This window comes from Macaca mulatta, chromosome 2 (genome assembly GCF_049350105.2).
Source record: "Macaca mulatta isolate MMU2019108-1 chromosome 2, T2T-MMU8v2.0, whole genome shotgun sequence".
Classification (NCBI taxonomy): Eukaryota; Metazoa; Chordata; class Mammalia; order Primates; family Cercopithecidae; genus Macaca; species Macaca mulatta.
Genome location: NC_133407.1, coordinates 84763856 through 84780376, shown reverse-complemented (window position 1 = coordinate 84780376; position 16521 = coordinate 84763856). Strand labels below are relative to the sequence as shown.

At 35.6% G+C, this 16521-nt stretch overlaps 1 protein-coding gene across 1 annotated transcript in view; it reads left to right on the top strand.

Moving 5' to 3' along the window:
- The window catches only part of SPATA16 (spermatogenesis associated 16), a 269610-nt gene that overhangs the window by 119922 nt on the left and 133167 nt on the right, over window positions 1-16521 (top strand). The window contains exon 4 of the mRNA XM_077991689.1: window positions 9319-9408. Coding sequence (XP_077847815.1) covers window positions 9319-9408 — 90 coding nt within the window. The remainder of the gene's footprint in view (window positions 1-9318; window positions 9409-16521) is intronic.

Genomic DNA, 16521 nt, shown 5'->3' with positions numbered 1-16521 from the left:
TAGCATTATAACTGGTTTTTGCCTGGCCTCATCTGATATTACATTGAATAATTCTTCTATATTCCGTATGGAAGGACTTTGTATTTGAATGTATTTACTGTGGCTCCGACTGATATTATTTTACTCTCTAAGCATATTTATTTCATTCCATATTCTTCACACACACTGTTTTCCAGATCACTCATTCTAGATACCCTCCGATATGGCAATGATCTTCACAGATGCTCAGAACTATAGATGAATTCAAGGGACTATATGACTAAGGCACAATTCAGTGAAAACACCACTTATTATTTGAAAATAATGCGTTATATTGATTTAGCACAATTTTATGTGCAATTTTTGTAGTTCTATTATATTATCATATCATTTAGCTTGCAGTTAGTTAAAATATTCAGATTTTTTCCATGTGATCAAACTCAAGCCATGATTATCTTTATAAAATGATTGTTTATACTTTATAACATAAGATTTTTTATTTTTAAACAGTCCATATTATTTTAAATTTTGCTTCTGTCATCAGTTATATGAGTTCCTGTTTCAGTAAAATTTATGCCATTTGAAAATTTTATCGACATCTTTTCAATTTCTTAATCTTAGTTCACTAATGAAAATAAGGTCCACAAAAAGGGCTAAAGACATTTCATTAGATTCCTTATTTCATAATAACACAGGCCATACTTACATAGCATTAATCAGTTATTCAATTGGTTATAATCTACGGAATGACGCCATTATCCAGCATAAATGTCACCATCTTGTCTGTAAAGTTATCACGATTTGCTGAAATTAAAACATTCCATGTTCCTGACTTTCTCTAGATCTGCCATCTATTTCTATTTTAAGAATGTCAGCAAGTTATTAGAAGAATAAGAGGAATGTTTTCTCGGGAGGATAAAACAATCATTACTTTGCTAACAGTTAGACAAGATAATGGTAACTAGACGGGCATCTTTGCCTAAATAAGAAATTGAAAAAAGAAAGAAAGAAGAAAGAAGGAAAGAAAGAAATTCCTTCCCTAATTCCTAGTCTCATATAAAGCTAAAGTCTGAAGTGCCTGGGGTAGTGATAGCAGACATTCACATTCTCAGCACCCAGGCAAAAATCCATAGCTTCTGATTGAGAAGTAGAAGCAAAACATACGCCTCTGGGGAAGAAGTCAGAAATTATCCTGCCCCCATAGCCACTGAAGGAAGGGTAAAGCATAAACCCTATGCTGTGGGGAAGAGATAAAAAGAGATAGAAACCACTCTTGGGCCCGGGGAAGATACCAAGAGGAGTTCTGCTACCATTAGACAAGAAGCAGAAAACACTCTCTAAAATGAGACCAACCACATGTTCAATGCAGGGTTCGCCTGCTATGAGGAAGAGTCCCAGAATGAGGAGGAAAAGGAGAGAGAGAGAATGGGACAGAGATAAAAAAACAAGAATTTTCCAAAATTAAAGGGAAAACAATAAAATTCAAGTCCAAGAAGCTTAGAGAATTCTGAGGGAAGTAAAACAAGACAAAACAACAGCAACAACAACAACAAAAAAAATGGTACTGGAGGTGACAAGCAGTACAACAACCAAAGAAAATAAACAAATGTTATGGGCTGGAAAGAAAGAAGTAAGTCATCTTTATTTGCAAAAGATGTAGTCATCTACGTAGAAAATCCCAAAGTATTTTTGGAAACACTTTTGGAACTAATAATTAAGCTTAGTTGTATGATGTAGCAGAATACAAGGTCAACATAAGAAATCAATTATGTTTCTATAAATTAGCAATGAACAATCAGAATTGAAATTTTAAAATCATTGCCAATTATAAGGGCAACAAAAAATGTCAAATGTTTGGAATAAATCTAATGAAGTTTGTGTAAGATTTTCCTGCTGAAAACTACAAAACATTGATGAGAAATTAAATAAAGCCTTAATTATGGAGAAAAGTGCTATATTTATTGAGCAGATGACTCAATATTATTGTCAATAGATCCTATAGTTTTCTATAGACTTATCAAAACCCAGCAGACATTTAACCAATTAACAGGCTACTTTCTTAAATGTAAATGGAAAAGTACAGAATTTCAATGAGCCCAAACAATGTTAGGGGGAAAAAAAAGAACAAAGTTGGGAGGACTTAAACTACCTGATTTAAAGGTTTATTATAAATCTATAATAGTCAAGACTGTAATAATGGCATAGGATAGACAAATAAATCAACAGAACAGAATACTCCATTCAGAAATTGACTCGCACATATATGGTTAATTGATTTTTGATAATCGTGTCAAGGTTATTCAATAGAGAAAGAATAGTCTTTTCAATTAGTGGTGCCAGGAAAATTATAGATTTATAAGCAAAAATAAAATGTCTTTATCTTTACTTCACACCATAAATGAATTCAACTCAAATAGTTTATAAATGTTAAAACTATCAAACTTTTTGAAGAAAATAGGAAAGAAATTCTTTGTCACCTTGGATTAAGTGAAATTTTCTTAAATAGTATATTTTAAAGGTATAAACGGTAAAAGAAAAACAGTTGATAAGTTGGACATCATCAAAAATCTGCTCTTCAAAAGAAACTATTGAGAATATTAAAGGACAAGCCACAGACTCAGAGAAAACTATTTGCAGTATATGTATCTTACAAAGAATTTGCATCCAAAATACATAAAGAACTCTTACAACACAATAATAAGGAAACAAACTGCCCAGTTTTTTAAAATGGCAAAAGATTAACAAGGACTTCACAAAAGAATATATACAAATGGCCAATAACCACATGAAAAGATCCTCAGCATCTTTAGTTACTAGGGGAATGCAAACTAAAGCCACAATGAGATACCATCTACACCTATTACAGTCGCTAAAACTTTAAACACACACATGCATACATGCTGATCACACCAGTTCTGGGGAGGATGCAAAGCAACTGGAACTTTCATGCACTGTTGGTGAGAATGCAGGATAGTACAACCGCTTTGGAAAGACGTTTAGGAGTTTCTTACAAAGTTGAGCATATGCTTAGACTAGGACCCAATATTCTCACTCCCCGGTATTTTACCATAAGAAACGGAAGTTTATATCAAAAGATTTATATATGAATGTTTACAGCAACAGAAACAAAAGAATGTTCATCAGTTGGTGAATGAATAAACAAATTGTGGAAAATGCTAATAGTTAAGCAGTAAAAGGAAGCAAACTATTGATACATATAATAATATGGATGAATCTCAAAACCATTATTCTAAATGAAAGAAGCCTTACATATAGGGTATATACTATATTACTCCATTTACATGATATTCTAAAGAAGGTAAAACTATAAAGTTGGAAAATAGATCCGTGGTTGCCAGGAACTGGGCATAAGGGAAGAAAACTGATTGAAAAGGAAAGTGAGAGAACTGTTTAGCATCGTTGTAAATTTCTGTATCTCTGTTGTGTTGATGGCTATGTATTTGTCAAAACAGACCAAACCATACACTTTTAAAAAGTGAATATGACTATATATAAATTAAAACTGACTTAAATAAAAATATGTTGGAAAAAATTTAACTTTCTGAGAAGTATTACAGAACATGAATATAAACAATAAGAATATTGCCTTTGAAAACAAGCTGGGTTTAAAATGGTAATAATCACCATTAAAATTTACTTCTCAAAAGACTTTCCAAGGAATTTGAATGAAGTAAAGATGTCTAGAAGTTTTATTTAAATCATTAAAAATTTAACGTTATCTCCAGTGATTTCAGACTAACAATACCTTAGAAATGAATATATTACTTCTTCTACATACCATTAAAATATTTTTAACACTGAACCATTTATTAATTTTGATATATATCAGAAGAAGAAATTGTACAAGATATTCTCTATTTACATTGTAATAAAATGGGAAATTAACAGTAAAAGTTATATGAAAAAAACCCTTTTGAAATTCAACAATGCTGTCCTAAATAATTCTTTATAGAGGAATTAAAATCTATAATTAGAGACTAGGAGAGAAAACTATAACAAGAATAAAATATACTCTTTCGTTCTTAAGGATACGGTCAAAGCTAAAATTAGTTTAAAAATTCAAACCTCTAAATGCTTTCTTTAAAAAGAAAATATGAATTTTCTATATGTCAAGAATAAGAGAAATAATAAAAATAAATTTCAGAGAGGACAAATATTGATTAATAAGTATAAAAACAGAAATGAATAAATCAAAAGACAAAAAGTAGAATTAATAGCTAAACCTAATATAAGTTCAATTGAAAAGACAAAATATAAAACCTCTAGCAACTTAATTTTAGTATAATATTTCATAAAATTCATAGTATTATTTTTTAAATGAATTTTTATACTGTTCACTTCCTATCCTGGATATAGTTTTATTTTATTATTCACTTTCTCAATCCTTGGCTTTAGTATTCTGTATTAATTTTAATACTTTTTTTTGAATCACTAATTAACCTAATTCATCAATACAAAAGATCAAAGGAAAGTCCACAAGATCATTTTGATAGATTCAAAGAATATTTTTAAAAATTATTTACTTCTGGTAACTCTTGGAAAATAATGTATAGAATGATACTTCTTTTTTTCTTAAATTGATCGATAATAATAATTATCAATGAAATATTGAAACACCCTTAGCTCACCTCACTTATCTAAATTATTTTACTGAAAAATTTAGCCTATGTAGTAAGAGAAAAAAATAGTTATAAATATTGAAAAGCAGTAACCAAACATCATTACTTGCAGATGATGTAAATAAAATTAAATTATTTCAATATTAAGTTATAAGGATACAAAATAAATATTTTTAAAAATACATGTTTAAACGCTATGCTATCAATAAGAGTTTGGAAAATATAATAGAAAAAATCCCATACCTATTGTGCATACATGTAGTGTTTCTCAAATCTTAATGTGCATACAGATCAACTAAGAATCTTGTTAAAATGTGATTCAGTAAGTTTGAGGTAGGAATCAAGATTTCACATTTTTAGTAAACTCCCAGGTGCTGATGCTGATAATACTCACAGTAATATATATATTTATTCTATACATTTTATATAGTTCTTAAGCCTTAAAATTCTACATGAGAATACATAGGCAAATATGTATGTGTATATACATAGATTTGTGAATATAGACATATTGACATACATTCTCATACAGAATTTTTAAACTTAAGAATTAACAAAAAATTAGTAAAACTTCTATTTTAAAAAAAAGTTAAAATATTACTGGGAGACACAAAAGAATATTTGAATAAAGAAGAGAAATGCCACATTCCTGGAGGGGAAGAAAATAATATAAAAATGTCTATTCTTCCTAAATTTTAATCTAATGCCTTTAGTTTAATACCAATAAAAATCACCAAATGATGTTTTTGTAGCTGGAAGAAATAAAAATTATAAAGTTCAACAGGAAGAATAAATATGCCATATTAACCAACAAATGTATTCACAAAGAGGACATTAGGTAGTTGTTTCCCTTCTGGAAATTAAAATCTATTGTAAAATAAAGATAATTAGGACATTTTCTGTCACAGAATTATTCAGATCAAAAGCATGGGCTACAAAGCCCAGCTGTAGACCCAAGTGTACATATGATCTTAGTGTATAATAAGGATGGCATATCAGATCATGATAGAAGGATGGATTATTTATCAAGCGAATTGGGAAACCTGAGTTGATTACCAAAATAGACTTATATTCCAGCCTCACCACTGTACAAATTTAGGACTTAATAAAATACCCCCCCACCCCCGGCCACACACACACACACATACATCAAATCATGTGAACTGTAATATAAAAGATAAATTGTAAAGTATCCACAAGTAGAAATCATAAAAAGCACAAGATTTACCACAGGTAACAAATTTGTTTTAAAAATAAGCTTTCATCTATTATAATACATATTATTTTACAGGATCCCATTGTTTTAGAATGGGGTGAATCAATGGAGTAAGCAATCATTGCCCATTACTGAATCTTTTTCTTTTGACTAAAATCAATGACATGTATCATTTAGTTAGTCTCTAACATATTTCTTCTTTTTTACCAAAAGCCCTATCAGCATAGCTAAATCAGAGTTTTTCCTCTGTGATAAAATCAGACCAATCAGCTCTGAGATTGTTCTCTGATTACAATTGTAGTTTTTTGTTTTTTGGTTTTTGTTTTCACTGTAACTGCAGTGAGATTGTCCATTTTGGTCACAGGCTGCCTCCTGCAGTTTTCCAAATGGCATCAAATGACAAATGATTAAGAACTTTTCAAAAGACAGATCATCATTTCCCCTACAAGTTGCACACGACGTAAAATATATCTTTAAAAGCGTATGTCATTTTAGAAAGCATCAATAAATGAATAAAAGTGTAAAAGCTAGGCTTTACAACTGCCTCTAGCATTTCCTTGTCAAATATCTAACAGGCGCATACGATAAGCACGCAGTGAATACTGCAATAATTATAAAAGTCACAAATAACAAATTGCCAAATAAATATTTCATCTCAAATCACCAAATATTCTTTTTTAATTACACTTTCAGGGTAGAGACTGGATCTGGGTCTTCCTTGGGTTCCTCTCATGAAGCCACGAATCATGTGGTTTACGGCAGAGTGGTGTTATGGTTATAAGAACCTAGTCCTGTCTAGCGATAGTGATTTCTAAACTCATGTCCTCTACTTGCATTTCTTCCACACCATACAGAGGACTTATAATTACAAGCAATTTTTTAAAAATTCCAATCTTTTTATAAATCACACTGTAATGGTTCCAGTAGTGTCAACCTCACTAGCCCTCACCACTCACAAAAATCTTCTCTGCCTACATCCAAAGCAAGTGTGATGCCTTCTCCCCTCGCTCCTCTCTCTCTTTTGATAAGCTCTTTCTTCACTACCCCTCCTTCCCACCACACCTCATCCTTCTCTCCAATCTAATCTACTTTTGTCAGAAGAACTTGTCTGACAGAGCAAGATTCTTGGAGAATAGCTCAGCAAAGCGAAAGCATTGCATCATAGGCAAAGAGAGGCCAAAGACTGGAAACATCCATTCAGTAAGGATTTTGTCCATCAAATTTGTAGATGCTAACTAAATATGCATGAGTGAATAAAGTAATAGGGGAGTACAGCACATAGACTTGTGGAAGAAATAAATAAATAAAGTAATAGAGGAGAATTAGCTATCATGTGGAAGAAAATTGTCAGAATCAGAAAACTCAGTCCCTGGACAGCACTCTGCTTCAGCTACTCTGACTTACCTTTACAAAATTGCTTGCTTCAGTAGGGACAAAATATATAAACATGATTTTCAAACATTCTCTTTTTCTGAAGTAATAAAAAGTATTCATGGTAAGTATTAGTATTATAGTTTTGATAGTAGTAGTATAGTATTGATGTTGTCTTGATATTAAATGAACCCATGTGATCGTTTTAAAATTTCCGACATTTTAATCAGAATACACCAGAGCAAACAATCTGTGTTCTGGAGGGATTAATATATTCATTTGCAAAAATCCTTGTCATGGAGTACCGTAAAACCTCATTAACTAAGACCCTTCTAATTCAGAAATCACCATAGGAAAGGCAGTGTGGTATAATACAATGCTGTGTGGCTAGACATGGAGAACCAATAAACTTAAGACAGCTCTTTAACTAGTTATGCATGATTTTAGAAAGTTCCCTTTTCCTCTGCTTTCTGCTCATTTGTGTTTGCAGTGAGCTAATTTATACAATCGATCCATCTCATCATCATACAATTCTATGATTATCCATAAGCCAGATAGATTTTGTTTCTACTTTATTCTTTTTATATGCAATGTTTCAGGGACTGGAATTATTTTTGTCTGTATGTTTTTAATGTGGAATACCTGAAGAGCCCTGAGAGGTCACACAAGTTTCCTAAATTTGGGCAATTATGATTATGTACATTTTTCTGGACACAGGTTCAGACTTTTTATCTGGTTCCGAAAGCTCTGTATGCCTCTCAAAAAAAAGGTTAAGAACCACTTACTTTAATAATGAACTAATTCCAAGTGATTCCCATCAACTTGTAAAAACAGGCTCACAAAATGTTGCTTAATAATCATGTGTTGGTTCTGTAACATTCTGTAGCCCACATTGATAAATACAGTAGAAGCTACATTTCGAACTTTCACTAATGGCTGGGTCCCCATTTGGTGATAGGGCATGGACTGCATCCAGCTAGTTGACCCTGTTATATCAAAAACCTTGAACAACACCTATCCATAAAAGGCTCTCAATGAAGCAAGGAAGTGAAAGGTCTACCCCTTTATCTCTAGGAGAAGAAGGCAGCTAGGGTGATCATTTCACATCTAGGTTTGGATTGAGATTCCAGAACTCTGTGAGATGATGGAAGAATCAACAAGTAAGAACAGTTCGTTCATCTTATCTACAAGTCAAGTCTTGTCATTTCAGTCAAGAAAAAACAGAGGTCCAAAGTGAGGAAAGGCCTTAACAAAAGAGTCAAGACCAAGACTAGATCCCTTAACCAATGGTACAGGTCTTCTCTTACACCCAGCTGGAAGAAGACACAGAACCAATTAAGGAATTCAAATGAACACATCACCCCAATTCCAATTCCTTTTTTTTTGAGATGAAGTCTCGCTCTTGCCCCCCAGGCTGGAGTGCAGTGGCGCAATCTCGGCTCACTGCAACCTCTGCCTCCCGGGTTCAAGCGATTCTCCTGCTTCAGCCTCCCAAGTAGCTGAGATTACAGGCGCCTGCCATCATGCCTGGCTAATTTTTGTATTTTTAGTAGAGATGGGGTTTCACCATGTTGGCCAAACTGGTCTTGAACTCCTGACCTCAGATAATCTGCTGGCCTCGGCCTCCCGAAGTGCTGGGATTATAGGCATGAGCCACTGCGCCCAGCCTCCAGTTCCTTTTTTTTTTTTTTTAACTGAAATTCAGCAACTAATAACCTCCTTCAGTAAAAGCAGACATACCATAAATAACCTGCTTTTTCTGATTTATTAAAATAAAAATTCATTTAAAAACAAATAAAATAGCACCATGTCTTATATGTAACATAAGTTGAATTCAAATTCTTTGCCATTGTCATATCTGTAAAAATATCCAGCCCCATAAATAAAATTTCTTTTATAATGCAAACTTAAGTAGTTTTTCAATAATGCTTGTTTATCTTAACTGCCAAATATGGGGGGGGCGGAGGGGGCAGGGGGAGGGGCTCATTTCACTAGTATCTTTAAAAACACATAGTATATAAAATGGAATGCCTGTGATTTCATCCCAATGCACTTGTAGTAATTGTCTTTTAAAACCCAAGTAACATTTGCATTTCTTTTACCTTTTTACAGAAGTATTGTTTTAAACCCAGCCTATTTCCGGAATCATCTTCGTCAAGCCACAGTGTTTAGATGTCTGGAGAGATATTCAGAGGCTGCTCGGTATGTTTGTTTTAACTTTTGTGAGGATTGATTTCAAGTTAAATTAATTTTATTCTCAAATTCTGGTAATAGTATAACAGAACTCTCCATTTCTCTCATGGAATATGATTTTATCCAAATTATTATCTATCAACGTCAAACCAGCAATTATTGACTATCTTTCTCTTTAATTAAAGCTATTCCATGTTCATAGCTCTTAAAATTCAAACTTCCCAGCCATGAGGTCACTGACAATGATGGAAAAACTTGCACAAAGTAATAGAAATGCGCTTGACCTCTTGCTCTCATGTTCTGGTCTAGATTGTAATAATACAATTCTATAACTATCTCTTGAGCACTGGAGAGGAAATCCAATCATGAGAAAGGATCCTAGAAACCCATTTCTGGAGAAGATGGCATCAGTTAAATAACACCAAGGTTGCTAGAGATGTCCCAAAGTATTTTTTTCTTGGACCCCAGTGTATTTTTTTAAAAAGCTAGTGAAGCTTCCCCTAATATTTGCATCCCAGAACTTAGACTGTGGCAAATAATTATAAGAGTTGCGCAACAGCCTCAATGCTACACTCAGAATTCCTTATCGCCTGTGACAACCCAGACTTTTTTCCTTCCTGGATTAGCTCACAAGACTCCTCTTCCTTTCCGTGAGCTCTCTCAAATAATTTTCCTTATTTCCTAATGTAGAGGTGCCTGCTATTTCTTCCTCATCCACTTTACCACCCCAGGAATCTAGCAGGAAAATGTGGTTGGTTTCTAGATTTACTCCAAGCACAAATTCTAAGGATAAATCTGCAGGAATCGAGATGCAGTGCCTAGGTTGCTAGTGACTACTGTCTAGAATGTTTGTAAATAATAATATCTTTGACATTGGAAGCAAGAGTTTGAGTGTATAATAAAATGGCTTCATAAAATTGACACTGTGTCATGCCTGTAATCCCAGCACTTTGGGAGGCCAAGGCAGGTGGATCACCTGAGGTTGGGAGTTTGAGACCAGCCTGACCAACATGGAGAAGCCCTGTCTCTACTAAAAATACAAAAAATTAGCCTGGCGTGGTGGTACACGCCTGTAATCCCAGCACTTTGGGAGGCCAAGGCAGGTGGATCACCTGAGGTTGGGAGTTTGAGACCAGCCTGACCAACATGGAGAAGCCCTGTCTCTACTAAAAATACAAAAAATTAGCCTGGCGTGGTGGTACACGCCTGTAATCCCAGCTACTCGGGAGGCTGAGGTAGGACAATCTCTTGAACCCGGGAGGTGGAGGTTGCGGTAAGCTGAGATCGCGCCGTTGCACTCCAGCCTGGGCAACAAGAGCGAAACTCCGTCTCAAAAAAAAAATTTGACACTGTGAGGTTTACATGAATTCCATGTTTGTAAGATGTTCCCAGGAGTTGCCTAAACTCAATTAAATAGATATGGAAAGCAGAGTTCATCTCAACTGCTCTCACTTTGCAGTCAGACAACCAATATGCCACATCTTCTTACCTGTGTGAAGGCCCACTTTGAACTGTTTTTAAAAGGTCTTTATCACTCTCTTTTTTGTGTATTTCCCCCTCCACTATTTCTCCAATGTGTTTTATCTAAGGTACTCACGTATTACTTCTTCCTACTTTTTATTTACTCCACTGAAGTGCCTCGGTGGCTCATTTTTTGCCCACACACATTTCCTAGCTGTATGAATGAGAGAGAATCTAAGAGATGATAATAAGTGTCCTTCTGTTTCACATTTAAATAAACAGGTTTTAATAAAGGTCACTAGCTACAAATGAAGCTAATAAGTTCAGCATTAGCAGGTAACAGCCATCTGCAAAATAGGCTCCATTAACAGGTGATTTATTAATACATCTTGAATCCAATTGAAAGATCAATGGAAGGCTAGATACAATTTCAGAACTAGATTTCAACTAGTAAAACAGTGCTAGTGGTGTGCTTATACAGACTCTAAAGATCAAATTGTTAAATATTCAGGAATTTGGAACGAGCTAATTGCTAAACTGTAGGAGAAATTAGCAATGCTGGGAGAAGCTACCCTATTGAAATTGCAAATGCTACAAATCCAGGTTTGTTTGTTTTTTTTTACTTTGGGAGGGCCAGGTTACCAGCATACCATTGGCTATAACATAATTGTATCAAGCCTGTTGGAGCCAAAGTAGTGACATAAATTCTTCATGGATCCCAAAACAAACAACAAGAACTTAAAAATTTGGAATTTGTCAATATTTGCCCTGTGAAATTGGCACAGAATATTCCACTGCCTTTCTCATGTATACTGAATTAGGTATATCTGCAGTGAAATAGGCATATCTGCTTAATATCATTTGATGACTGGCCTGATAATGCTTCTTGAGAAAATTCCTGATAATTCTTGGTTATGCTGGTGTGGAGTTTCTATAGAGAAGCAATACAATTACTGTCAGGTACAAGTATTTTTCATCTTGGTTTCTTTAGCAATTACAGCCTTCAATATACAGTATAAGGTCATTCCCCCAAAGAAAGGATGTTATGAACTGTGAACATAAATATCATAGTGTATCTTAGCAGCTAGATTTCTAATGTAAATCAACATATATAAAGCAATATATACAGCTTTTTATTTTATTTTATTGAGACAGTTTTGCTGCCCAGGCAGGAATGTAGTCGCAAAATCTCAGCACTCACTGTAACATCCACCTCTCAAGTTCAAGCAATTCTCCTGCCTCAGCCTCCTGAGCAGCTGGGTCTATAGGCACACACCACCACACCCAGCTAATTTTCATACTTTCAGTCGAGATGGGGTTTCGTTTCACTGTGTTGGCCAGGCTGGTCTCAAACTCCTGACCTCAGGGGATCGCTCGCATCAGCCTCACAAAGCAATGGGATTGCAGACATGCGACATTGCACCTGGCCTACAGCATTTATGTTTGTCAATCAATCTATCAGGCCTCTTACAAGGCCTCTATTCAGGCCTCTTACAAGTATTTTACGTTAAAATCCATTGGTAAAGACAACACATCAAGGTTATTTCCTGTAGGATGCTAAGCAGTCATGTTTCTTGCATTGAGAGGCACCTACCACATATTAAAAAAAATTGCCATTATTATGTGATTTAGGAGATCCTAAAACCATAATTCAAAAAAAATGCATCAGCCCATATCTTATCCAAGATAAGGGTATATATAACCTGTCCCTGGAAATCAGAATGTCTTAGGTTTGCTGAGCCTAATCACCTTCACCCATGAAGGGATTTCTAGTAAATAGGCCAGAATGATTCCCAGAACAGCTTCATTTAAAAAGCCCAAACTCTCAACAAGAGAGGCTGGAGAAAATGCTACTCCCTGTGGTTGGAGGGAAGATATCAGGTTTACAATGGACAGATTCTTTTATTTTACAGGTCACTATCCTTTCATTCTACCAGAAGAAAGTGTAAGAATACATAAATGATAGAAATTGAACAAAAATGGAGATATTTTATTACAGTTTAGGGTTCGCAGGGATGCTAGTCAATTTGTGGAGATGGCTGGCACTGCTTAAATTGATGCAATCACATTTTCAGACCACAAACTAAGTTAAGATAGCTCTAACCACCATTCCCAAAAACAAGCCACCTTGCGAAGCCTTAGCTAAAATAGAAACTTGCAAAGCTTGTTAACATCTTTCTGTTTCAATGCATACAAAAAAATCTGTGTTGACATAGAATGAATGTCATCACTCAAATCTGCCTCTCCTCCCCCAACACTCATACTTACACACACACACACACACACACACACACACACACACACACACACACTCCGTTTGGGACTATCTTCATGAGAAGAAAATATTCAAAGACATAAAATCAAAGAAAAGCCAAGACTGTTTTGTGAAGACAGCTAATGACTTTTGACAATACAAATATTATGGTGTCTTTTATCTCTTTGTGCTCAATGACTAGCACATGGTCTAAAATATGCCAAGCACCAGTTAGGGGGTTATGAATTAAATCAGCAGGTTTTTGAGTCTGTGGTAATATGTGGTTGATAACCATTCAGCTATATCAATAAGATACTATATAAAAATCTTTTTTTTTTTTTTTTTTTTTTTTTTTTTTTGAGACAGAGTCTTGCTGTGTCTCCCAGACTGGAGTGCAGTGGCGCAATCTCGGCTCACTGCAGGCTCCACCTCCCGGGTTCACGCCATTCTCCTGCCTCAGCCACCCGAGTAGCTGGGACTACAGACGCCCGCCACCACGCCCGGTTGATTTTTTGTGTTTTTAGTAGAGACGGGGTTTCACCGTGTTAGCCAGGATGATCTCCATCTCCTGACCTCGTGATCCACCCGCCTCGGCCTCCCAAAGTGCTGGGATTACAGGCGTGAGCCACCACGTCCGGCCATAAAATTCTTTGTAAAACCCTGATTGAAAGATAAATATGAGAAGTGTGCTCATAGTAGTGAAGATTATGGGATAGCATGATGACTTCTAAACTGAAAATACATAGGCAAAAACCATATAACATTGTACAGGGTCTTTATTTAAAACCACATTGTGTAAGAAGCAGCATACAGAAGGTAAAACTAAAAAAAAGATGCAACAAAGTCTTTTTAATGCATCATTGATAAAGAATTTTCTGCCGGGAGCAGTGGCTTAAGCCTGTAATCCCAGCAGTTTGGGAGGCCGAGGTGGGCAGATCACCTGAGGCCATGAGTTTGAGAGCAGCCTGGCCAACATGGTGAAACCCTATCTCTACTAAAAATAACAATACGAAAATTAGCCGGGCGTGCTGGCAGGCACCAGTAATCCCAGCTACTCAGGAGGCGGAAGCTGGAGAATCGCTTGAACCCAGGAGGCAAAGGTTGCAGTGAGTGGAGATCACGCAATTGCACTGCAGCCTGGATGACAAAAGCAAAACTCTGTTTCAAAAAAAAAAGAAAAAAGAGAAACAAATTTTCTGTGTATTTCTACATGCATGGGCTAGATAAGGGATCCGAAAACAGGAATAACACATTCAAATGCTTATAAAGCCCAGGTAGATGATGTGTGTATCAGACCAATTGAAAGATAAAATATGTTCTATGAACTACAGTGAACTAGAGACCACTCATTAAAGTGACCAAAAAATTAATCTTTCATATCATATACCTATGATAGTCAAAGTGGACACTATTAAGAACTCCTCCAGGGAAACAGGTATAAACCAGGACTTTCACAAGCACACTGGCCGTATCATCACCCTACCACTGGCCCTTCCAAAGAGAGTGGCCATCACTCAAGTCCAACTAATGTCGCTTTATGGGAATGTAGGTTCAACTTTGCAGATTATTTTGAGTCTTCAAGAGATAATATTAATATAACTTCAGAGCTTTCCAAGAAATTTATTTACTTTTTAAAATATTTTCAACTTTCATTTTAGATTCATGGGATACATGTGCAGGTTTATTACACGGGTATATTGCATGACACTGAGGTTTGGGATACAAATGGCCCTGTTACCCAGGTAGTGAACATAGTACCCAGTTGGTAGTTTTTCCACCCTTACTCCCCTCCCTCTCTCCCCACTTTAGTAGTACCCAATGTTTATTGTTTCCATCTTTATGTCCATAAGTACCCAAAGTTTAGCTCCTACTTATAAGTGAGAACAGAACATGCAGTATTTGGTTTTCTATTCCTATGTTAATTTACACTTAGGATAATGGCCTCCAGCAGCATCCATGTTGCTGCAAAGAACATGGTTTCACTCTTTCTATGGCTGGGTAATAGTCCATGATGTATATGTACCACATGTTCTTTATCCAATCCACTGGTATTGGACACCAAGGTTAAGTCCATGTCTTTACTATTGTGGATAGTGCTATAATGAACATACAAGTGTATGTGTCTTTTTGGTAGAATGGTTTGTTTTCCTTTGGGTATACACTGAGAAATGGGATTGCTGAGTTGAATAGTGGCTCTGTTTTAAGTTCTTTTGAGGCAGGAAATTAAAGAAAAACAAAATTAAAAAGAAAGAGAAATAAGCTTTCCTGTATTAGGCTGACTTGTCCCAGAGGCAGCAACAGGCACAGCCCAGACCCAGGAAAAGTCTTGGTAATACTATCTAATGTGCTCTGGAGACTCTCCTGGCACTCCTTCAACATAGGGAGAAGAAAAACAAACTTTCCTTTGTTTTATGGAATGAGTTTATAGATTCCTGTTCTCTGTAACTAGTGACTTCAAGTATTCTGTTTTATTTAAGCAGTAGAATGAAGGTCATGAGCCTCTGAGCAGGCCTGAGTTACAGCTAACTGAGCACCATAGTGAAGGTTATGGGATAAGCCTGTGCCTAGGCAAACCTAGATAATGGACATCTGGGTTGCATAGCAATGGACATGTCCTATCTTGAGTTATGAACCTGTTACAGTTTGATTAACTGTCTTTGTCCTGCCTCTGTATCCCTGCTTTCAGGCCACTGTAAGCTTGCTTCAAGCTAGCCCACCCCCTTTTGTGAAGTGTGTATAAAAGTCAAGTGCTGGCTTTGTTCTGGGCCCAGTCTTTGGACGTTAAGTCTGCTGGGTCTGAGTGCACTCAATAATAAAGATATCCTCCTGTATACATTCCAAGGTCTCTCTCTGGTCCTCCTGATTCCACAACACTTTGAGAAGTCTCCAAACCGCTTTCAACAATGGCTGAACTAATTTACATTCCCACCAAGAGTGTATAAATATTCTCTTTTCTCCACAGCCTCACTAGCATCTATTATTTTTTGACTTTTTAGTAACAACCATTCCAACTGATGTGAAATGGCATCTCATTGTGGTTGTGATTTGCATCTCTCTGATTATTAGCTATGTTGAGCTTTTCTTTAAATATTTGTTAGCGATTTGTATGTCTTCCTTTGAGAAGTGTCTGTTCATGTTCCTTACCTAATTTTTAATGGTTTTTTGTTGTTGTTGTTGTTGTTGTTTACTTGCTTTTTGCTTAAGTTCCTTAGAGATTCTGGATATTAGACCTTGTCAGATGCTTAATTGGCAAATATTTGCTCCCATTTTGTAGGTTACCTGTTTCCACTGTTGATGGTTTCTTTTGCTGTGCAGAAGCTCTTTAGTTTAATTAGGCCCTACTTGTCAATTATTATATTTTGAGGACACTGCCATAAACTCTTTGCCAAGGCCAATGTCTAGAATTG